General features: G+C 39.4%; 1 protein-coding gene across 1 annotated transcript in view; it reads left to right on the plus strand.

The window, feature by feature from the left end:
- LOC5577938 overlaps window positions 1-25,322 on the plus strand; it is a 474,522-nt gene that overhangs the window by 240,445 nt on the left and 208,755 nt on the right. The window contains exon 5 of the mRNA XM_021857707.1: window positions 19,864-20,066. Within this exon, the coding sequence (XP_021713399.1) occupies window positions 19,864-20,066 (203 nt within the window). The remainder of the gene's footprint in view (window positions 1-19,863; window positions 20,067-25,322) is intronic.

The following is a 25,322-nucleotide window of genomic DNA, read 5'->3' on the forward strand; positions in this document are numbered from 1 at the left end:
TCAGTGTAGGCGACTGCACGATCACTTCGAAACGCTCCGTCAAACACTTGGGGGTGATGATAGACGATAAGCTTACCTTCGGTAGCCACGTCGATTATGCCTGCAAGAGAGCCTCCACAGCTATTGTGGCACTGTCCCGGATGATGTCCAATAGCTCTGCGGTGTACGCCAGCAAGCGAAAGCTTCTGGCCAGTGTCGCCTCGTCCATACTGAGGTATGGTGGCCCGGCTTGGGGCACGGCCTTAAGTACCAAGAGCTACCGTAGCAAGCTAGAGAGTACTTATAGGCTAATGTGCCTGAGGGTTGCGAGCGCGTACCGTACCGTGTCACACGATGCACTCTGCGTCATCACCGGTATGGTGCCTATTGGTATCCTTATCATGGAAGACATAGAGTGCTTCGAAATGCGCGGCACAAGAGGCATACGCAGGACTGCCAGACTGGCCTCCATGGTCAAATGGCAGCGTGCGTGGGACAGTTCCACCAAGGGAGTGTGGACTCACAGGTTGATTCCGAGGTTAGATATCTGGGTCAATAGGCGCCATGGGGAACTAACATTCCACCTGACACAGGTCCTTTCGGGCCATGGTTGCTTTAGACAGTATCTACACCGTTTCGGTCATGCGGGTTCTCCCAAATGTCCAGTTTGTGCAGGTTTAGAGGAAACGGCGGAACACGTTTTGTTCGTGTGCCCGCGTTTCCGCAAGTTAGCAACGGAGCTACCCGGTTGGCGTTAACCAAAAATGCTGACGACCCAGCTGCAGCGAGTCGGCAACGGAGCCGCCAGAATGGGTGCAGTGGAGATTGCTGACGACGGCATCGGGGCGGATGTAACCATCGGTCATCGACGCGATCCAGCTGTTTCGATATGCGACGACGAAAAGTGCTAGTGCAGGCAAATGAAGTGTAGTTAATGGATAGATTGTAATAAACGTTTAGTTCGATTTCGGCTCTAGGGTAGTTAAGTAGCTTTTTTTAAAAAGAAACTTCCATCCGTGAAAATTTAACTGGAGGCTCCGGCGAGATCCTCCATCTCGGGAACAGTATAAGTGATATAAGTGAAGTGTAAAAATCTTTGAAAAATTCTTCTAAGTGGTTCCAAGAGCCACACCTTCAATATATCACAAAGCGACCCGCAGGACACCGTGGATCACCCGATTGGCGTGCCAGGACCCCAGTAGCGCTCCAGCAAAAAAGGATAATCCGAACTCGCCTGCCTGCGGATCCCCCGAGTGTGAGGACGACAGCCACCAAAAGACCAACGATCCAATGTTGGCCGGACTCAGGACACGGTCCTTTATGTAAGTTTTTCCATTTTTTATTATAAACCGACTAAAAGAGTATTTTTTTAATAAGAGAAAGTGCAATTTATTGATGAAATCAAATCGAATTATCAAATAGTGATTATTTCTATAAGTGCAATCAATTTTTAAATCTGAGTGAATACAGTGAATCAAACGATACAGTAGATTTAGCTTTTAGTGTCTCATAGTTTTGCTACATTAGAATCAAACAATAATGGCTAATCCACACGCCGCTATCAATGGAGAGCCGGTTATCCCACCGCTAACCATGCAGCAATTTATTGAGTTAGGGAAGTTACCAGATTTTCTGCGTGACCTACAACCCTTTGACGGTCGACCAACCGAATTAAATAATTGGTTAGCCGACGTTCAAGGTGTAATCGATATGTATCGTGAACACGGTGCAACCGATGCTCAACTTGAGCTTATCGGACGTTCTGTTCGAAGAAAAATTAAAGGCGAAGCCGCCGACATTCTTAATGCAAATAATATCATGCACAATTGGAACAATATCAAAAGTACACTTTTGCTGTACTATAAAGATAAAAGGGATTTAAAAACCCTAGATTTTGAGTTAACATCCATCAAAAAAGCACCTAATGAAAGCTTAGGGAGTTATTATTCTCGTGTTAATGAGCTACTATCGTCAATTATCGCTCAAATTCAGACAGAACCAAAATTTTTCCTACATGCAAATTCACACATTGATTACTTTCGAGAAAAGGCAATTGATTCTTTTATTAGGGGGCTAGAAAAACCCTTATGCCAACTTTTAAAAACCTACAACCCAAAAACGTTAAACCATGCCTACCAGTTTTGTCTAGAGTATTTTAATATGGACACACGGTCTGCTCCATATCGAAATGAACATACCTCTAACATTCCGAGACCAAGAGACCTTGAACCCCCGAGACTCCCACCAAGAAGGCAGCCACTTCATCCCACCATACCTCCAAGAAATCATCAACCTGTCTTCCATCAAGCCCGACCAATGTTTAATCATCCTTTCCCACAACCAAAATTCCAGAATAATCCTTTCCACCAACCTTATGCTTTCCAACAACCAAGATTCCAAAACAATCCGTTCCCTCAAACCAATAGACCTCTTCCTAATCCAGAGCCTATGGACGTGGACCCAAGCATTCGGTCCAGGAATATTAACTATAGTAACAGACCCCAAATGGGAATAAAAAGACCCCACCAATCTTTCAACCAACCTCAACATTTCAAACGAATGGCTCACCCATTGCAATATGATTATTCCTACGATCCCTATTATTTTTACCCAGATTACATCCCAGAATACGACGATATGGATTATCAATACGATCCGCAAGAGGAACAACCTCAACCAAAATCTCTTCAGAATGATACACCCACATCGGAAGCTTCTCTGATAAATCAAGAGGAGGATCCTCAACCATCAACTTCATCCCAAACTAATTTTTTAGAATGGAAGCCGAGTTGGTAGGTCCAACTCTTCCATACATTACATTAAAAACCAATATCGGAGAATTTCCTTTTCTCGTAGATACAGGGGCAAATATTAACATAATCGACCCGAAATTGGCTTACAAATATAAAGGTGCTAAGCCCTATGATTTTAAAGCAGATGATATTTCAAGCGCTAGTGGCAGATTTGAAGCAACATCAGCCATAGACATAGAATTCTTTTATCCTAAAATAAATCATTCTGCACAATTTTTACTTCATAAATTCCACCCTTTTTTCAAAGGAATTATTGGAACAGGCATTCTACATTCCTTGAATGCAGTAGTCGACCTTGAAAATAACATGTTACATCTGAAAAAAGGTAATAAAACTTTAAGCACCCAACTTTCACGATATAATCCCTCAAACCCAACATCAAACAATTTGTTCAGAACTTCTCATTTGTTGACGGACGAAAAGGAAGAGCTCCATAAAATTTTAAGTGCACATAAAGATGTGTTTCACCAGCCAGATACAAAATTGACTTGTGGTACGACAGTCGAATGCTCTATTAACACCACTGATGACGTACCAATACATCAGAAAGTGTACCCGTATCCTGCAGCCTATACAGAAGAAGTTCGGAAGCAAGTCGATAAGCTTTTAGCTGACGGCATAATTCGCCCTTCTCGGTCTGCATGGACATCACCGGTATGGATAGTGCCAAAAAAGACAGATGCATCCGGTGAAAAAAAGTTCAGAATGGTCATTGACTACAGGAAACTGAACGAAAAGACCATTTCCGATCGCTACCCAATGCCCGAGATTGGTTATGTGATTGACCAATTGAAAGGACAAAAATATTTCTCGACATTAGATCTTGCGTCTGGTTTTCACCAAATTCGAATGAAAACCAGCGATATTGAAAAAACAGCATTCTCTATCAATAATGGCAAGTATGAATTTACTAGAATGCCATTCGGACTGAAGAATGCGCCCGCAACTTTTCAAAGGGCAATTGATGACGTTCTCAGAGACCACATCGGCAAAATTTGTTACGTTTACATCGATGATGTAATCGTTTTTGGAAAAGACCTTGATGAACATTTGAAAAACCTTGATACAATTTTCAGAACTTTGAATAATGCTGGATTAAAAATTCAGTTGGATAAATCAGAATTTCTTCACCAAGAGGTTGAATTCCTGGGCTATGTCATATGCTCAGAAGGAATTAAACCGAATCAGAAAAAAATCGAATCTATTAATCAGTACCCAGAACCTAAAAATCTGAAAGAACTTCGAGGATTTTTGGGAATGATGGGCTACTATCGTAGATTTGTCAAAGATTTTGCAAAAATTGCAAAACCTCTGACAATCCTTCTAAGAGGGGAGAGAAGTCCTACAGTGAGAGGCAAAATAAAGTGCCCACCTTACCAGTTTTCGAATTTCTCTCATTGATTTGGTTCAAATTAAAGTTAACACACCTAAATCTTTTGTGATATTTTATTTTTGATGTTCTTTTAAAGTTGCACTTACGAAATTTTGATTAAAAAAAGAATTTTACTTAAAGAAAAAGAAAATCAATTTGTATTGAAAAAAAAGTAGTGACAAAAATAAGTGCCCACTTCCTTCTTGGCCCCAGAAAAGATGATTTAAGAAAAATAAAAAGCAATTTAATAGTTAATGTGTCCTCCTTTGGCCTTAAGGACTTGCTGGAGGCTCTTCGGCATGCTTTTCACCAGGTTTTGTAGGTGTTGTGGATCTAGTTCTTCCCAGGCGCGCTCCAAGGCTTCAAAATAATTATTTTTGTTGGTAACACCAGTTTTTTCAACCCTAGCATCGAGAATCGCCCACAAATTCTCGATGGGGTTGAGGTCTGGGCTTTGTGGAGGCCATTCCAGCGGTTTAATCCGACAAGACCGGAAGAAAGACTTGGTCTTCTTTCCAGTATGCTTCGGGTCGTTGTTCTAGAGAAATATGAATTTCTCTTCAAGGCCCGTTTGGATCAGCGAAACCTCCAGATTTTCCAGCAAGATGTTAATGTAGGAATCTGCCGTCATTATTCCGTCGATTTTCACGACGCTTCCTACTCCACTCCATGAAAAACACCCCCAGACCATCACATTTCATCACATCACACTTCCATGCGTCACCGTTCCTTGGATGTGGCGCTCCTGAAGCTCGAGCTGTCTAACCGAGAGCGGCGGGCTCGTGTGTGATGCAGAGCACCACATCCAAGGAACGGTGAAGCATGGAGGAGGAAATGTGATGGTCTGGGGGTGTTTTTCATGGAGTGGAGTAGAAAACCTCGTGAAAATCGACGGAATAATGATGGCAGATTCCTACATTAACATCTTGCTGGAAAATCTGGAGGTTTCGCTGATCCAGACGGGCCTTGAAGAGAAATTCATATTTCTCTAGAACAACGACCCGAAGCATACTGGAAAGAAGACCAAGTCTTTTTTCCGGTCTTGTCGAATTAAACCGCTGGAATGGCCTCCACAAAGCCCAGACCTCAACCCCATCGAGAATTTGTGGGCGATTCTCGATGCCAGGGTTGAAAAAACTGGTGTTACCAACAAAAATAATTATTTTGAAGCCTAGGAGCGCGCCTGGGAAGAACTAGATCCACAACACCTACAAAACCTGGTGAAAAGCATGCCGAAGAGCCTCCAGCAAGTCCTTAAGGCCAAAGGAGGACACATTAACTATTAAATTGCTTTTTATTTTTCTTAAATCATCTTTTCTGGGGCCAAGAAGGAAGTGGGCACTTATTTTTGTCACTACTTTTTTTTCAATACAAATTGATTTTCTTTTTCTTTAAGTAAAATTCTTTTTTTTATCAAAATTTCGTAAGTGCAACTTTAAAAGAACATCAAAAATAAAATATCACAAAAGATTTAGGTGTGTTAACTTTAATTTGAACCAAATCAATGAGAGAAATTCGAAAACTGGTAAGGTGGGCACTTTATTTTGCCTCTCACTGTATGTCTAACAAAAAGATTTCGTTGAGTGATAAAGAAAAACAATGTTTCCAAAAGATGAAAAGCTTACTATCATCGTCCGACATATTGATTTATCCTGATTTCAACAAACCTTTCATCTTGACGACAGATGCCTCCGATTTTGCAATCGGTGCTGTCTTATCTCAAGGTGAGTTAGGGAAGGACCGACCTATACACTTTGCATCCAGAACTCTATCTAAAACGGAGGAAAGATGTTCAGTGCCCGAAAAAGAAATGCTGGCTATCCACTGGTCACTTCAGACTTTTAGAAATTACCTGTATGGGGCAAAGTTTAAAATATTGACGGATCATCAACCCCTCACTTTCGCACTATCTCCAAAAAATACGAATGCTAAACTGAAACGATGGAAGGCCTATCTTGAGGAACATGACTACGAGATAATATACAAACCTGGAAAAACAAATGTAGTCGCCGACGCTCTGAGCAGAATTATATGTTCCATGACAGCAACCCAGCATTCTGCCGAAAATAGCGACGACTTTTACATTGAATCCACGGAAGCACCTATCAATGCTTCCAAACACCAAGTCATTCTAAAAGAAGGTCCAGACAAAGTAACGGTAACCAACCCATTTCCAAATCATACTAGAGTAGAAATTTCAAAAACCAACTTTAATGAACATTCAATTTTACAGATTCTCAAAAATCATTTTGACTTGTCTAAGGTTAACGGATTATTAACGACCGAACATTTGATGGGCAAAATTCAAGAGATATATAAACAACATTTTGGCTCCAAGAGATCGTTAAAAATTCGTTTCAGCCAGACAATTCTTCAAGATATACAACAGGAGGACGAACAATGGAATGTCATCCGACAAGAACATTGCAGAGCACATCGTGGAGCTGAAGAAAACAAATTACAGATTTTGAGGAAGTTTTATTTCCCTAAACTTTCTCAAAAGCTTAAAGATTTCATTACAAATTGTCAAACTTGTCATGAGAACAAGTACAACCGCAATCCTATCAAATATCCCCTTCAAGCAACCCCAATTCCAAACGCTCCTTTCAAAATCGCTCATATCGATATCCTCTTCCTTGAAAATGACCACTTCCTTACCTATATCGACAAATTTTCCAAATTCGCTCAGATTAAACATATTGATTCCAGAGCCGCTGTCGATATTGTTCCCGCCGTAAAGGAGATCCTATTAAAATATAATCCACCAGAAACATTAGTTATGGACGGTGAAAAATCGTTCATGACAGGAGAACTGGTAAACTTTTACAACACCCATCATATCGAACCCTACATTACCGCAACCGATCGTAGCGAAATGAATGGTGTTGTAGAACGTTTCCATTCCACAATTTTGGAAATTTATAGAATGACAAAACAGGAAAATCCAGGAAAACCCGTTCACGATTTAATACTTTTATCCCTCAATAAATACAACTCCACCATCCATAGTAGTACAAAACATACCCCTTTAGAAATTATACTTCCTTCTCCCAGAACCCCAGAAATTATCGAAAAAGTATTTAAAAATCTTACAGAAAAACAGAAAAAGGACCTGAAATACCATAATAAATCAAAAAAACCAACAGAACTTGAATCTAACCAAGAAATATACGAAAATGCAAGACAAAGAATTAAACACAAACCCCGATTCAAAAAGAATAAAATCAGACAGGTTAACAAAAGTACAGTAACTATGGATGATGGGAGGAAAGTACATAAAAACGATATCAAGGTTAGGAAGATTTAACTCTCTTTTTATTATACTCTCTTTTTTCAGAACCCTCATGTATCTAAGTATAACGATAGGTGAAAAGATAAACGTTAGGAGAATAGATCACTTACCAATTGTTGCTTTTCACTCAGGTACTGCTAGGATACAACTTACCTCTCATATCTATATCCATCATTTCAACATTACCTCCCTTAACAATCATGTAGACAGTCTGAGAAACCAATTTGAACAGCTAAAATTCAATCAATTTACAAAACTCACTTCGCAAAAATTTGACGAAATTCAGCAAATACTTAGCAATTTAAATCCATTTAAAAGACATAAACGTTGGGATAAATTAGGAACAGGCTGGAAATTTATTGCAGGTAGTCCAGATGCAAACGACTTAAAATTAATAAATTCCTCCATTAATGAACTTGTAAGTAACAATAATCAACAAATCAGAATTAACAGAGCACTTAATCTGCAAATGAAAGAATTAGTATACAAAACAAAAGACGCAATAGAGTTAGCAAATTCAAAATCCATGGAAATATATTCGATAAACATATTTCTCAATTTAAAATATCTAGCAGATAAATTAGGACAGATTGTTGACAGTATTTCTCTCGCTAAAGTAGGAATTCTTAACCAAAATATACTTAGTCAGGACGAAATAGGGATTCTATATCAAGATTTAATGAAACAGAATATTACACTTCACAATGCACTGGAAGCACTAAGTTTTGCGGATACAACGATCGCCACCAACACCAAGGAGTTGACTCTACTAATCAAGACACCTATTTTGGATAAGAGAATTTTCAACAAGATTCACGTCTTCCCTGTTACATCAAACCATAAACAAATTCATTTGACTAAGAGAAATTATCTGAATCACGAGACCGGTAGCTACATTGTAAGAGTTCGATAACTCTAGATGTGTACCAAACCTTCTCTCCGGACAGCAAGCTAGTTGCAATTACACCCTGAACCCACCTGATGAAGAAATCATCATCATAAATAATGAAAACATTATTTTGAACACCGATGGAAATATTACCTTTACATCGAATTGTGGAATCAACAACCGTACCCTAACTGGAACATTTCTTATATCGTTTCATGATTGTGAAATGATCATCAAGAACATCAGTTATTCAAACATCATTCGGAACATGGCTGGAAACCTAATACAACTACCTTTAGACGGCCTCAATATACAGAAACAATTCACCATAGCAAACCTGAGTCTTGAGCATTTGCATAATTTGCACCTGGAGATGAGGAAGGAAATGGATTACATCCGGCTAAACAACACAAGCATCGAATGGCCATCTTGGCCTCTATTTGGAGGAATCTTCTCATTACCCTTCACGATTATCGGTTTTGCGATTCTTTTGAAAATTTTCTCCCACAGACAAGCTACAGTAAGGATACAAACATCTAAAGCCACAACCAATCAGGAACCAGTGGTAGAACTTCAACCCAGGATTAGATCCTTGACTTTGATGGACGTGATTCGGACGGAGCCTCAACTCTCAGGAAGGGACGAGTTAGCAACGGAGCTACCCGGTTGGCGTTAACCAAAAATGCTGACGACCCAGCTGCAGCGAGTCGGCAACGGAGCCGCCAGAATGGGTGCAGTGGAGATTGCTGACGACGGCATCGGGGCGGATGTAACCATCGGTCATCGACGCGATCCAGCTGTTTCGATATGCGACGACGAAAAGTGCTAGTGCAGGCAAATGAAGTGTAGTTAATGGATAGATTGTAATAAACGTTTAGTTCGATTTCGGCTCTAGGGTAGTTAAGTAGCTTTTTTTTAAAAGAAACTTCCATCCGTGAAAATTTAACTCGCACAATGCGTGACCGCATGTTAGCCACATGCGGTCGGGACACGACTCCGGACAATTTGGTCCAGAGGATGTGTGAAGACGAGTTTGGCTGGAATGCCGTTTCATCGGCTATCACCCACATCGTCTCGGAACTGCAAAGGAGGTGGCGAGTGGACTCGAGGAGTGGCTAGTGCAGACGCTAAACAACAGGTGGTCCAAGGGTTCGCAGTCGGCTACGTAGGTCATACCGGTGCCCTACGGTCGAAATCGACCCTTACAGCGATTAAGTGGCCGCGGGGAGAACATCCTGGTAGCGCTGCTGTCGTGGCGCCGGCCTACTGGGTGGATACGAGCCTCTGGTTGTTCGGGGCAGGTGGAGGCCCCTTCGTCAGCAATCCCAGCTGGTGCTAGCTGATAGGGCCTGAGCCTTCAGTAGGTCAAATTGCGAAGCCCGCAGTATCAGTTCTTGATACCTGCGGTGCAGCTGGGCGCGGGCTTAGTGGTCGACCCTGCCCGCCTTCAGCGGACAACGGGAGGTGAGGACCACCCGGGAAGCTGCCAAAGCGCCAGCATGCTACCTTGGTGGACCCCCCTAAGCGTGTCATCGATGTTCGTTGCTGCATGGCTACGCAGCTAACCTGGAGGATGCGATGTGCAATAGCCCCTCTCCGAAGCAATGCCTTCTTGGTGGTCCCGGAGAGACGAAGGGTTTGGCGGCAATGGAAATGGTTTAGTGGGTCGGGGGTGTAGTCCTGTTTACTGCTTGCATGTAGTAAATGGTCCCTAACCCCACACGGCGTCTGTTGAGCAGATTATCCCCCCATTGCTTAGAAGAAAAAAAAAAAAAAAACACGTGCAAGCACGATGCGATGAGTAGCAAATTAAGTGATGTATCAAATTCAAATCCAAAAATCAGGCAAGCGCCTCAATATCGGATCATTTTGTAAATGAGTGTTGCAACCATGAGAATTGCGTTAACATTTGAACTCTGATTTGATTCACAGAATATTGATTCAATGATTTAGTCTTTTCTCAACAGAATATTTCACCAAATTTGCATAGCTTGCACTTGCTGTAGTGTCTATGTACGAAAAATAGCTAAAACTGCAAGCGAAAATAGTTGCATGGCGAGTCCTTTTGTAAAGACTCATTGTGAACTTTCTTCATAAAAGTATTTGAAACCTATTGAGTGTGTGTATAAACATGAAGAATGTAACAAGAAGAAGAAAAGGAAGAAGTTTGGAGTCACATAGCCCTGTACCCATCATATAACTAAGTACTACAGGGTAATAAGAGTCATTGATGAAACTTCCTCTAAGTAAAAGGGATACTCGTGGATACTAATAACACTATCGACATTTACAACTACTAATGATGTATTATGAATCCTACTAGGTTTCATCTGCCACCACCTGTCACCCGAATAAATACACGGACCCCAAAAATTAGTGATTTTTGCACTTAAATGGTTATAACTGCTATCCCTTGATCTTTAGAAACCTAGTATCTTCTGGAGAATGATTCATTTTGACTGTAAACACAATTTTGTAGAACATTGTTGCTACCGGAAACTTCGCATTTTCAAAATATACGAGAAAAACTAGTATTAGAGGGTCGTTCATAAAATACTCCTGTATTTTGGAAATGCGGCTGAATACACACTAGGTGTCTTTGACAAAGTTGTTTGTATTTGAATTATCTACAACCCAGACAACCAGAAATCGCATAAAAGTTCACGTTACAACTAGTTTATTCATACTAATTACATCAAACTCGCTAAACACCGTGGATAAACTCGTCAGATTGATGAGTTTCCTCGCATAAAACACTTCTTTTCTGAGTTCATTTGTACATTTTGTTTCGTCCCGTACACACGTACAAAGTAAGTCGGATCAATCCGTAGCAGCTGTCAAATCATCATTTGTTATCATAAGTTAAGTCGCATAATATTGCAGGTTAGTTCGGTAGAATATTTATACACTCGCATTATATGTTATTATTCATCACATAATATATGCACGCATATCGCCTCCACTTTTGTACGTGTAAGGCCGTTTCGCAACATCTTATAAGTGAAATTTTGCACATATAGAGCCTCCAGGTGATTTCGTTATACGTATATTTTGGTTGTCTGGGAACTTTGCCGAAGACATCATATTTAAAGATCGTCATTTTAAAAAAAATAGTTCCACAGCGCCACCCGTGGCAAAGTTGCGAACTAACATTTACCGTCAATATATGCACTATATTTTTAGAAAATTTTCGTCCGAAGACACCATTCCGAAAAAAATCACGTTTGAAAGTGCTACAGAATTAAATTCACGATTTCGGCCGATCGAAATACTGTGCGTTGTGAGCCAAACGAATACAGCCACAAAACATGAACGGTAGGCGCACCTCGTTGCGTATACCCCCCCCGAACACGAATCGTGTAGAGTTTGATCCTTCAACCTTGACGCTTGCTCCTGCGGGAGCGGGCGATGAGGGCAGGATCACACATGTCGCGTGTCGTGTTCGCGACGCAGTGAATAAGTGCCGTGATCGCTTTGTAGTGTTTGATCTATGGATTGCGTCGCTTGCTCCTGCGTGGCCGAGCGATTAACACTTCTTCGGCGTAATGTGATTATCGAATTATTTTGCGAATCCGGTTAGGCATCATGGATTCATGGGATATGTCATGGATCAAATCACCGAAAATAGGTAACTCCGAGATCTCTACCTTACTAACCCAATATCCCATCCATGACAACCGTGGAGATGCAGAGGTGATCTCGGTCTCTAGAAACAACGGAAAAAACATTCCTTCCCTTCCCCGATGATCGTAAGGACGTGGCCGGCGCCGTTATTGACTTTGAAAATTTGAGCTCTCGATTTGTGCACATTGAGAATGGTAAGCCAATCCCAAGCCCATTCATCAAATCTCTGTGCAACTTCGATTGCTCTAGTCAATCACGGATGTTGCAACTACGAATTGTACGGTCATCTATGCTCATGCTCATGATTAACGGTTTTATGCCAAACGACTTTATGTTGAATGGGTTCTCCGACATTACCCGTAAAACCATTACCCGGAAGGCCATTTACCAGAAAACCATTTACCGGAATGATCCATTAACCGGAAAAGCATTAACCGGATGGACCATTTACCGGAAAATTATTTCTCTACATTGTAGACTTTTTTCAACAACGACTTTTTAACAGTTGTACGGTCATTCAGGTCATAAAGTTGCCTTAAAAATATTTGAAATGACTACCAAAGATACTGGACAGGGGAGATTCTTCTTTCAAAATACATTGGCATCGAGTCTAAGATATCATCATGTCAATATGCACCATTTTTAAATATTTGTATTTCATAGTTGATTGACCCTTCTTTCAAAAATAAGTTGTTCTTTAAACTTATCTCTGAAGCTTGTCTTAGCTGAGCTGGCTAAATAAGGCTCCTACTCTGTAACTTTCCTTTCTACATTCGACCGTTAGTTCTCCGAGTGTCCAAATGTTAACAAATAAGCAATGATTAGAATTTTCAATACGATTGATTGTGATTCTTTTCACCGAGTGTCAATTCACCGAATGTCATTTTCGCAAACTTCAATCACACGCAATCAAATCCCCCGAATATCCCTTTTCCTAGAATGACCCATTTCGGGTCATCTGACATTCAGCCTTCTTTATTGGGTTGGCAGTTCTTTCGAGTTACATCGATTTCGGCATTTCTGGCAATATTTGTTCAGTCGACTTTCTAGTTTATGGACATCACAATGGCGAATTGTGTCCCTACTTTCGATCACCAAGACATAATACTTGATAGTTTTGGCTTTCCACAAATCATAAAGCTAAAATGAGAATCGCACTGTTGTATGTCGCTGCCCTCGCAAGATTAATGTTTTTATGCAATTTCAAAATTGGAATCCAAACTAATGGCAAAATAGGCTGTCATGGAAATATATACGCGTCGTTGATGATTGTTGCTAAATCGTGTCTCGATTTCGAATTAATGAAAATCTGACTCACATAAAAAAAGTATTAGCATGTTTTTTGCATGGCAGAGCATATAGAGATACTTTTTGGATCAATATGAACTATGAGGACTGAGTTACTTTGAAATTGCAAGCTGCATGGCTGACAAAACAAATGAGGTACTACATAGCCTTATTTACGAGAATGAGAAAACCATCATAAATTCAAACTTTTTTAAGTGCTGAGATGTTCCATTCACTCAAATGCACCTAACCTTGTTTGATATGCAATTTTTTCGATTTATACCGTGGTGAATCAAAATCCGGACGGTACCGATATCCGGACACTCTGATTATATTAACTAATTTGAGCTAAAATTTAGTGATAATCTGTTTGGTTTTCATTCATTCCTTTTTTTTATTAACATTGCTGATTATTTTACATTCATTTCTAATCTAGTAACCATTGTCAAATAATTATTAAAAATAAAAACAAATAATTTGCTCACGTTGGACGTCATGTCGTCGCGATCCAAATTCAACTCAAGTTGTACGACCGATTAACGCGTGAACAAAGAAAAGTGAAAGGAAAAGTTTGTAAAATGAATTTTCATAGAATGTTTTGACCAAAAGTGTTTGAAAAGAGATATTTTGATAGTTAAGTGACTCCACGATTGTTGAATATGTTGGAAAAATACATTTATCGGTGTGTAAAAAGACTGTCCGGGATTATGAGCCAGTGTTTTAAAATCCGGACATCGTCTTAATGACCCTCGTTTGACTGGTGTAAGTGAGCTTTCTGAAAGAAAACATAAGTGAAAACTTGAAAAACAACTATGGATAGCATAGTGAGTTTTCAGAATTCAATTGATTGATCAATAAATAGTCTATATCTTCAATGATAACAGTTCAAGCCGCATCTGATGTAGAGTAAGCCACATGTTCTTCAGCTAAGGTAGGCAATCGTACTAATATTATTACAAATATGCTATTTTTTGCCATTGTAGGGCATACGCAGATATCAAGTTTATTAGAGATTGTTGTTCATTTGCGTGTCGATCGTATTTCTTATCAAATCAAACGGCTATTGTAGCTGTAACACAGTTGTCCGGATTTTGATCCAAAAGTGTCCGGATTTAATGACATCATTTGCATGAGGTGTCCGGATTCAAAGACAAGACATGCTTCAATATTTGACTGATTTTTATGTGAAAATCATAGTTTTTACTAGAAAGTTTATCACTATTGTGGAGATCTGGCTTGAAGCAATCTTTGAAACAATATTAAATTTAGGATTTCCTAAAACAACACACTCATATTTGACTTTGAACATTCGGGGCGCCTTAAGCGTCCGGGTATTGATGCACCACGGTATTGACTTCGTTATTATTTGGCATTAATATGTACAACTAAAATAATTCTTTTCATTCTATCCCTGCCTGTAATGTTTCGTTTTACAGTCTAAATTTGTAGACATAGTTCTCTGATGATATTTTCAATTTAAATCACAAATTAATTACATGTTCAACCGAATTTTAGTATCGTAATATTCGTTTAAAGCTTAGGGCCTACGTTGCGGCAAAGTGAAGCTATTCAGAAAGATCGATCTGATGCTGGTTGAATTGAATACCGCCGGTTCAAAATTATTTTTGGTTGGTAAATTTGACGACTTTTCAAAGCAAGAGTACTTACTTGCTAGTCAAACTATAAACGAATGCAAAAATGGTCAGTTGACATGGGCTCTCAGCTATTAACTGTAGAAATGCTCCTAGAACAGTCGGGACAGTGGGAATCGAGAATGTCCATGGTTAGCATGACATAATTTGTGCTCAGCATCAATGAAAGAAAATAAAAATTGTATACAAATGTACTAATAAAGGTTGTCGAAAATAGAAGATTTGATTTTGCGGGTAACGGTGCATTCCGGTAAATGGTGCATTCTGATAACTGGGTTTTCCGGGTAATGGTAGGGAGCCGGATCCTATTCTTGGCACTTTTGGTTCACTTCGGCAGTGGGGTTTTTTGAAAGCTGCAGAGCTCAAATTTGGCCACAATATGCGTCGTATTGAAGTGCTTATTATTGCAAAGTTTAAGACGATTCGGACGAGAAAAACCCCCCATGCCAAAGTGAATCTTGGAAGTGCCCAAGTAGCTCTGCACCCTATATTCCGGTAAGTGGTCTTCCGGTAAATTGCATTCCGGGTAATGGTATTCCGGGTAATGGTCGAATGACCTACCACCGTTCATTGATGCGCGAACGGATTTTTTCTGTGCGGTATTATGATAAGAAAAAAAGGAAAACAGCATGGAAAACTGTGACATATTTGGAAATGCTAGCATTTAAAGCCGTTCTAATTGCGGCTGGCAGAAACAATCAAAATCGTATCAACATGAAGCAGCTGTGGACTACCAAACCTTCTTGAAGAGTCGGTTTCTATCACTATTTCCAAAAACCGTTTCGCTGAAATTTATACCTGCTTGCGGTTTGATCAGTTCGTTTCGCTGTTTCACATGACAAACTTGAACTGATTAAAAAGGTCACTGATATGTTCGTCGGAAATTGTATTAGGTATACGGTTGAAATAATTAAATTTCTGTTTGATATCAGGGACTTTCTTAGGAAATTGCCTATATTTAGGCGTTTTCATCGCAAATCTTAAAATTAACTATTCATTATTTCTTTAAATATTGCATTATTAAGAATTTTGCAAGCATATTCGGATTCAGGGAGCTCATATTTATTATGTGAAGTCGTTTAAAAAATTAACAATAATCGCTTTGACAAGTGATCAATTCCACCCCTAAATAAGATTCTCCGATTTTTTTTATTTAGCACTAAAAACACATTTGTTAGAAAATTTTGGCACATGAGCCAAAGAGGCTGACCGTCGTACTTGTGTTCCTGCATTCAGTTGTTTGGCATTTTCAACATAATTGAAAACCCATGATAAATGATCAATTTCACCCGAAATTACGACATCAAAACGTCAAAACCTTATAACAGCAAGAAAAATGTGCTTTTCTATGGAAAATAAGACATGCCTAGATATTTACCCATTTATCAATAGTTTAGTCATGAAAATCAATAGTTTTCATTATTGGCGTCGATTCGTAGAAAGATTTCCAATCGATTGGTGCAAGAATCTCGAAAATCTATCCGGGCGTTAGTATGTTATTAACAGTCAAAATCTAACCACTTTTCGTGACGCGAGCGATTTTCGTTTTTCGAAATTGTACCCCAGTATGTTGCCGTAAGACGTTATCCAACGTCAAAAAAATACTGCAGGTTGTGCCGACATTATTCCTCGTTGCAGTGACACCGCTGGTGGGGTTACAAACACTTCACGACAGACCATGCACGCAGTCGTCAAGTATGACAGTGGAATAGAAGAAGTGTTGAAGTACTTTCCTGCGTATGAGACGTGGTTACGATATCTAAGCAATTATTAAAACTATATTATCTCTCCGTGGTATGCATTGGCGATCGCGGCACTTTTAGCCGCTTTTTTGGAACGCACTCGCGTCCTCGACTCCTGCTATGTTTTATCGGCATTGTTTTGGAAATACTACATTTAAGCGGGTCCTCTCTCTAAGCCACTATCCTCGCCCGTCATATGTAGTCGTTTTCGTGATCCCATAGTGATATTTGCAAGCAGTGACGCCATGCTAGGGTTGACCCGGTCCACTATGGGGTAGTGGGGTTGGCCAAGTTCAGAGCCAGTTCAGAGCAAGTTAGGAAAGCTTCAACTGAGCCTACTTCCACCAGCTTCCACCAGCGGGTTTAAAACGTACTTGAAGGCCTGCCAAGGTTTTAACGGGACGGGGGCAACCGCACCATTAACCCACTCGCCGTTTCAGGGAGGTGTCATTCATCTTTACTAAGGGTGTAGAACAGCACGGCTGTCAGCTCTGTAGCGTGGTTCCTATGCGTGGTCCGTAGTCGTGTCCATGTTCTTATGCTGCCAGTCTTCCATAATCGGGATCTCGCTGGCCTGAATCCTGCTGAAGCCTGCACCGGGTGGCGCTCCTGGTGATGGGCTAAAGGGCTTTAAAGCAGTACGGGTCGCTTGCGGACCTGTGTAGGAGTTCAACAGAGCCCTGCATTGAACCCCCGCTGCGTTCTAGGCAACCTCTCCTTGGGCTGACTGGAGACCAGTCAGGGCACTGGATTCAGGGCCCGGACAACCCAACTGGTGGTTTTTCATTGGCGCAAGGGAACAAGTCCCTAGGTCCCACCTCTATGTGTGCATCCCCGAGCAGAAGAAAATAACTACTGAATACCAAATTGAGATAATTTCCAATACTTACAACCTGAATGAGGTATGAATGAGCCCTGCATAAGAGGTAAAATACCTCAAATAATACCTTCTGCATATTCTACAAATACCATGCTGATAACTAGATCAGGTATTGTAATACCTAAATAATACTTGATGGATTTTCATATAAAAGTGAAATTCTTCAATACCTCCAGCAGTCCTCAATAGCTATCGAATACCAAAATGAAGTATTTTTAATTGTTTTAAACATTTTTTTTTTTCAAATACCATTATACTACCAAAATGAGGTATTGATAACTGAACAATACCTAATTGTGGTATGATACCAATATATGGTATGCATAAGTTATGCCGAGTTATTCTTTCCTCCTCGGGTCGTGTGGCAGGTACGAAGATTCTCTATGCCCTGGGAAGTCGAGAAAATTTCCTTTACGAAAAGATCCTCGACCGGTGGGATTCGAACCCCTGTCCCTCAGCTCAGATCTTGCTGAATAGCAGGGCGTTTACCCTTTAGACGTCAATTGAAAATGTTCCAGAAGAGCGGAGCCTGTGCCAGGTGCCTTCGAGTGACCAAATCAGATTAGTATATACTAAGTATACTAAGTACACGGACAAACACTATGACCGATTGAATTAATTACTTGCTTTTCTTATACAAACATTGAAGGGATTGTGTAGTCTCAGTTTTCATCTAAATAAGCTCTAATTTTAGGAGAACACTTATAATTTGATTATAGAACGAATGGGCGGCTAGGAGCAAAAATGATATTATAAGCCACTATAATATTTATAGAACTGGGGAATTACGAAAAAATGTGTCCTTAGAATGTCTTACAACAGAAAGAATTTTTTTCCGTTTATTCTGTTTTCAATTGAATTTATGATAAATGCTATTCAGAATGTCAGAGATAATGTCATCTGCGTTTCATGGCGCATGGCGGTGCCAGTAATCGACTATAGTGTTCCGCTTCTCAGGAAGCAATCCAAGCACTAACTTGCAATCAAACAAACACGCCAATCAATTTGATTGGAAAAGTTTGAAGTTTACTAAGCTCATCGAGGGGACAACATCTCGAGGGCTCAAACCATCATGCGAGACGACATCGACACAGCAACTCAGGGAAACCGTGGATGGCAAATCCTCTGCCGATTTTCTATTGCCAATGCAAACAAGTGGTCCAAAGTGGCGGACGGCGTTTATTGAACTTCACGGAAAGCGGCCTGCGACAGGAGCAAACAACTTCCATCTTCGCTTTCGACATAAGCGGATATTTTTCTCCAAATTATAGCCCGAATCCAATATCCTTCGACGAAGACACGAACTGGCACGGAATCATGGGGGTAGCCAGGATTTTTACCAGGGAGGGTTACCCAAGTAACCATAAGCACTAATGATAAACCCCAAATCAGCATCAAAGATTCATACAGGCATTATAATAGCACTATAAATCCAGACACGCCTAATAACATCACTTTCACTGCATAGAAACCGTGAAACTGCATCGTTAATGCTTCTAAGCTTGATGCAAACAGACATAAAATAAGTACTATAATATTGGCTTTATATTGGCATTTATGGTATTCACAATGAGTTCGTAATGGACTTTTAGTAGATTCCTCTATGTAATAGTAGTTTACGGAACAAGTTGCAGAATGATGATTTTTACAGCACGAGTCGCACATTTATCCTACGAGGCTTGCCGAGTAGGATAATTACGACGTGTGCTGTAGAAATCGAGTTCTGCTACGAGTTACGTACAATTTTTTTTGCAATTTCGTAGAAGACCACTTGAGAGTGTGAGAGATTATGTCGGAATGCATTCACCACTACTTTACAATTTCCGAAAAATTGTTGTGTTATGATTCATTACGCAACTCAAAATAGTTGCGTAATGAGAAAGCGTTGCGTAATGAATCATTACAGCACTGGTTTCAGTTACGTAATGACAATTCCCGCACTGCATACTTCAATGCAGGAAAGTAGGCCGTTTCATGACAGATTGACGTGATGAAAAACAGCCTATTACGATGAGAAATTGCAAAAAGATATATTACAGATATATTATACTGTTGACGCTTTCCAGGAAAATCTATGGAAGCAAATAAAACTATGGTGCACATCAAAAACTCTATCAAATCAATGAGGATGCAATCTGACCCCCCCCCCCCCCCCCACACACACACACCTGGCCACGCCCATGACGCGAAGATATACTTCCAGTTACAGTTACCGCACTTGAACCCACTTCTTGGAATAAAAACAAAACCTTTTTACCATTTACCATCTGCCACAGTACCATGAATTCCACTGAATCATTTTTTTTTTTTTGTTGTTGGTGTATCTCTTCCAGGAACCCGGCCGATCGTCCCCAGCTGGTAAAATCCTCGTTAAGGAAGCACCGGAAATGCTGGCGATAGCGCACTGGACAGGGCAGATTCCGCGGCGGCCTCCGCTGCCCGATGGCGTCAGCGTATCACAGCTTATCGCGCTGGGGTCCCGGCGGAAACGGTCCAAGGTGTACTGGATGATCGCCAAGAGCGAGGAGGAAGTCAGGTGAGCTTTGGTATTTGTTTTGCTAATTGGGGGAGAGTTTTAGTAACCAAAGAACGTAGTCCAAGAGATCCGTAGTAGAGAATATCCGTGTTTTCAGGTGAAGAACTAAGGACTGTTCATTTTATAGAGTGGACACCTTGTTTATGCTATATCTTTTTTATTTATTGATGGAATCGTAAACGGTTTTCTGTGTATCGTTCAACTATTATTCTACAATGTTATGAAAATACAGAAACTTACAAAATGCTTTCGGTTGAAGAACTAAATAGTTTTTGCAAAAACTCCTAAGAAAACTGTTCGTCAAGTTTAAGCATTATTTTTCGCATGAAAAAAAATCCTAAATTTAATGAACAAATTGTATGTTGGTATCCTTTACTATTCAACTTAAGGTAGAGCTTTTAAAAACATCAATAATATTCCATCAGTTCCTGACGCTGAGTCACTTTAGTGATCTTTCCTTATGGTCAAATTTGCTGATACACCATCTTTTTACTACCAGCAAAAAAGTAAAGTAATAAGCGTGTTCAAAACTGGTTTAGATTACTAAAGAAACTAAATATGTATAAAAAAAGGAAAATCTTGAGTTTTAACCGCATTCTTGGGTACCAAATTTACCCTTTATGGTCGTTTTATTGAAAAATCCCATACTTTTAAAATTATACGCATGTTTATCGATCTAGAGCAAACTGTAAGCGTTTTTCTCAAAATATTTTGATAGGTAGTCTCAGAATAACACATTCTGAAAATAATACATGCAAAATATATTTGATTTAATTCAAGCAGTGTTCCCAATCTTGATGATTGTCATTGTGCTTTGATTGGTCTTCTGAAAATAAATTATTTGTTTTTCTATTGTGCTTAAAATATGACGTGGGGACTAAATCAGCAATTCTATGAAGGCGTAAGTTATTTTTATTATAAATACTATATTATTACTTCCGTCTGGACGTGCTTTAAACCTTAAAATTCTACTCATATCAGTTCCATTTAAATTTAAGATATTTTTCTTTAAAAAAATGATAAAAAATGGTTTTGTGATATCTGCAAAATTGCTTCTCCAAAAATAACTTGATATTTTTTAGCAAGCTTCTAATTGATAATGTTTTCTAAGTACAACATTTTTTTGAAAATAAAAAATATAAATTGTCGAATTTTCCTGCCGATTTTTAATAATCCTTGATTTTGATAACCTCCAAAAATCGACCGTTCTAAACGTTTTGCCTTATTAGTGTGAAATCATATTATTTTGGTAACTTTTTTTTTACCACAGCATTGTACAATATTAGTCGAACGATGTACAGAAAACAGATTTCGATTTCATTGATAAATCAAAAAGATATTGCATGTCCAAAGTGTCCACTTTATAAAATGAACAGTCCTTAGCTATATGTCAATGTGCTAAAATTAACCTTAATAAAGGAATAAAAAACAAGAAGATCCGTGTCATACAACTGAAATTTTTATCTGAAGCTGCGTAATGTGTAAATTTTTTGAATGAGGGCAATGAATAGAAATCAATAGACAATAAAACTTTGCCTACTCCAAAGTTCTCATCAAATATTTTTTACTACGAATATTGGATGCCATTGTAAAAATCTAAGTATGAAGCAAGTAACAAAATAGCGATAAGTTTTTAGCGTTATTAACATCAGCGTCTGTCGATAGATTTCCAAGACTTTACAATCAGTAGTTTTTAAATATATCTACGCCAGGCATTCCCATAATTCGTTCTAAACTGATTTCGAAGCACGTTTAAAACAAGCAAAGAAAACATGGCAACTGTATCGGTCCATGACCGGCAATGTTTCACAAGTTGTATAACAAGCTTGATAAATATCAGCTGCGAAAGGGAAACCCAATTTTTCTCGATTATTTACCAATTAGCATCAAAAACATAATAAAAGCTATTTCAGTAGACTGTAAATAGACTCTAATGATGTGTTTATGGATCATGATTGTTACAGACAGCGATAAGTGAGAGATACTCTCAATTTTCTCAGGCTTCAACCCCTGATTTACACCTGTGTTCAAATTCAGAAATATGTTGAATAAGAACATCATCATTTTGAAGAATTGAAAAAAACACCCTTTCTTCTCCGGATAATATCGTCCAAGCATTTTCCAACATTTGGTTTGATTCCCTTACACGGACATCATTTTACATACCAAATGGTTTTCATGCCATTCTCAAGAGTTGCAGTGCGCTTCCAAAGCTTGGGTATCATAGATCTGCTCGACATAAGCCAAATCCGATCTGTACGAAGAAGCAAATCTGTGCACCATTGACACACGGAACGTTTTACTTTTATACTAAGAACCTCCAGAGAAATCTGTCTAGAATTCCTAGGAGTATCCTTTTGTAGACTTTTCAAAATGAATACGGAAAAAATGCAAATCAGACCAATTATATGGAGGATACCAAGGATTTTAAGCTAAGCGAATCTTTCCTGGGGATACAAAAAGGGTGTTTTTGAGAGATTTCTATAGTATACCCAGAAAGTCACAAACTTTACCTGATAAGAGTCGTAAATATGGCTCCTGAATGAAACGAATCGTTTCAAGAGATTTCGAGAGAATCTCTCAAAAGATTCAAAGAAAATCTCTTTGAAAAATCCTACTAATTTTTTCCAAGATATTCCAAAAGAATCTCTACTACTGATTCCAAAGAGAATCTTTTCGACCAATTCCAAGAGAATTTCTTCAAGAGATTCCATGAGAATCTCTCCGAGAGATTCCACGCGAATCTTTCCGAAAGATGCCAAAAATTCTTTTCGAGGTATTCCAGAAGAAGTCCGATAAAATCTATTCGAGGCATTCCAAGAGATTTATCCTCCAGAGAAATCAAAGAGAATCTCTCTAAGTGATTCCAAGTGGATCTCTCCTAAAAGTTTTCTACTATATCTTTTTTCTTTTTCTACCGGAGATTCGTAGAAAATCTCTATGTGTGATTGAAAAAAAATCTCCTTGTTAAAGTTAAAAAAACTCTCAAAAACCTTTCAAAAAACTCTCCGAGAGATTCCAAGAAATCCTCTTCAATGGATTCCAAGAGTCTCTACGAGCGATTCCAAGAGAAGTTCTACTAGATTTCAAGAAAATCTTTCCGAAAGATTCCGGGAGAATTTCTCCGAAAGATAAAAAGAGAATCTCTCCAAAAAGATGCAACCAAATCTTTTTGAGAAATTCCAAGAAAATCTCTCCGAGGGAGAATCTATTCGGGCGATTCCAACAAAATGTCTCCGAGATTTTCCTAGAGTATCTATCCGAAAGATTCAAGAGAATCCTTCCAAGTGGTTTCAAGTGAATCACTCCGAGATAATCTTTCCGAGAGATTCCAAGACAATTTTTCCGAAAGATTCCAAGAGAATCTCTACGAAAGATTCCAAACGATTTTTTTCGAGAGATTTCAAGAGAATCTCTCCGAGAGCATGAGCATGAGCATGAGCATATATGACCGTACAATTCGTAGTTGCTACTCCGTGATTGACTAGAGCAATCGAAGTTGCACAGGGAATCAATGAATGGGGCTTGGGATTAGCTAACCATTATTCAATGTGCACAAATCGAGAGCTCAAATTTTAAAAGTCAATAACGGCGCCGGCCACGTCCTAACGGTCATCGGGGAAGGGAAGGAATGTTAGCTAGACAACCGTTGTTACTAGAGACCGAAGAATCTTCTGCATCTCCACAGTTGTCATGGAAAGGATATTGGGTTAGTGGGATAAGGTAAAGATCTGGGAGTCACCAGCGATTGGTGATGCGATCCATGATACATTCACGCCTAACCCGTTTAACGCCACTATTTATTCATGCCGCGCGAGCGACGCGCAACACGATTGATCCTGCTCACATCACCCGCCCCCGCAGGAGCAAGCGACGCATGCAAAGGATCAAACACTACTGACCCTATCCGCGAATCACGCCACTATTTATTCATGCCGCGCGAGCGACGCGCAACACGGTTGATCCTGCTCACATCACCCGCCCCCGCAGGGACAAGCGACGCAAGCAAAGGATCAAACACTACTCATTTCAAGAGAATCTCTCCGAGAGTTATGAAAAGGATCTCTCCAAGAGAATCTCTACTAGAGATTCAAAGAAATTCTGTACTAGAGATTCTAACAGAATTTCTCCTAGATATTCTAAGAGAATCTCCCCTAGGGACTCTAAGAGAATCTCCCATGAAGATTCTGAGAGAATCTCTCCTAGCGATTCTAAGACAATCTCCCCTAGAGATTCCAATAGAATGACTCGGAAAGATTCTAAAATAATCTATCCGAGGGTAGCTTTCCGAGAGATTTAAAGATAATATCTCATAAAGAATCTTACCGAGAGATTCTGAGCAAATCTCTCCAAGAAAATCTTTCCGAGAGATTCCAAGAGAATCTCTCCTAGAGTTTCTAAGAGAATCTCTCCTAGATATTCTAAGAGGATCACTCCTAGAGTTTCTAATAGAAGATCTCTTAGATATTCTGAAAGAATCTCTCCTAGATATTCTAAGAGAATCTCTCTGAATAATTTTAAGAGAATCTCTCCGAGAGAATCTTTCTTAGAGATTCCAAGTGAATCTCTCCGAGAGATTCCAAAAGATTCTAAAAGAATCTCTCTGAAAGATTCCAAGAGAATTTCTTCGAGAGATTTCAATATCTCTACGAGAGTTTTAAAGAGAATCTCTCCTAGAGATTCTAAGAGAATCTCTCCTAGAGATTCTAAGAGAATCTCTCCTAGAGATTCTAAGAGAATCTCTCCTAGAGATTCTAAGAGAATCTCTCCTAGAGATTCTAAGAGAATCTCTCCTAGAGATTCTAAGAGAATCTCTCCTAGAGATTCTAAGAGAATCTCTCCTAGAGATTCTAAGAGAATCTCTCCTAGAGATTCTAAGAGAATCTCTCCTAGAGATTCTAAGAGAATCTCTCCTAGAGATTCTAAGAGAATCTCTCCTAGAGATTCTAAGAGAATCACTCCTAGAGATTCTAAGAGAATTTCTCCTAGAGATTCTAAGAGAATCTCTCCTAGAGATTCTAATAGAATCTTTCCTAGAGATTCTAAGATAATCTCTTCTAGAGATTCTAAGATAATCTCTCCGAAAGATTTCAAGAGAATTTCTTCGAGAGATTTCAAGATAATCTCTCCGAGAGATTTCAAGAGAATCTCTCCGAGAGTTTAAAGAGAATCTCTCCGAGAGTTTTAAAGAAAATCTCTCCTAGAGATTCTGAGAAAATCTCTCCAAGAGATTCTGAGAGAATCTCTCCTAGAGAT

The sequence above is a fragment of the Aedes aegypti genome, chromosome 1 (genome assembly GCF_002204515.2).
Source record: "Aedes aegypti strain LVP_AGWG chromosome 1, AaegL5.0 Primary Assembly, whole genome shotgun sequence".
Classification (NCBI taxonomy): domain Eukaryota; kingdom Metazoa; phylum Arthropoda; class Insecta; order Diptera; family Culicidae; genus Aedes; species Aedes aegypti.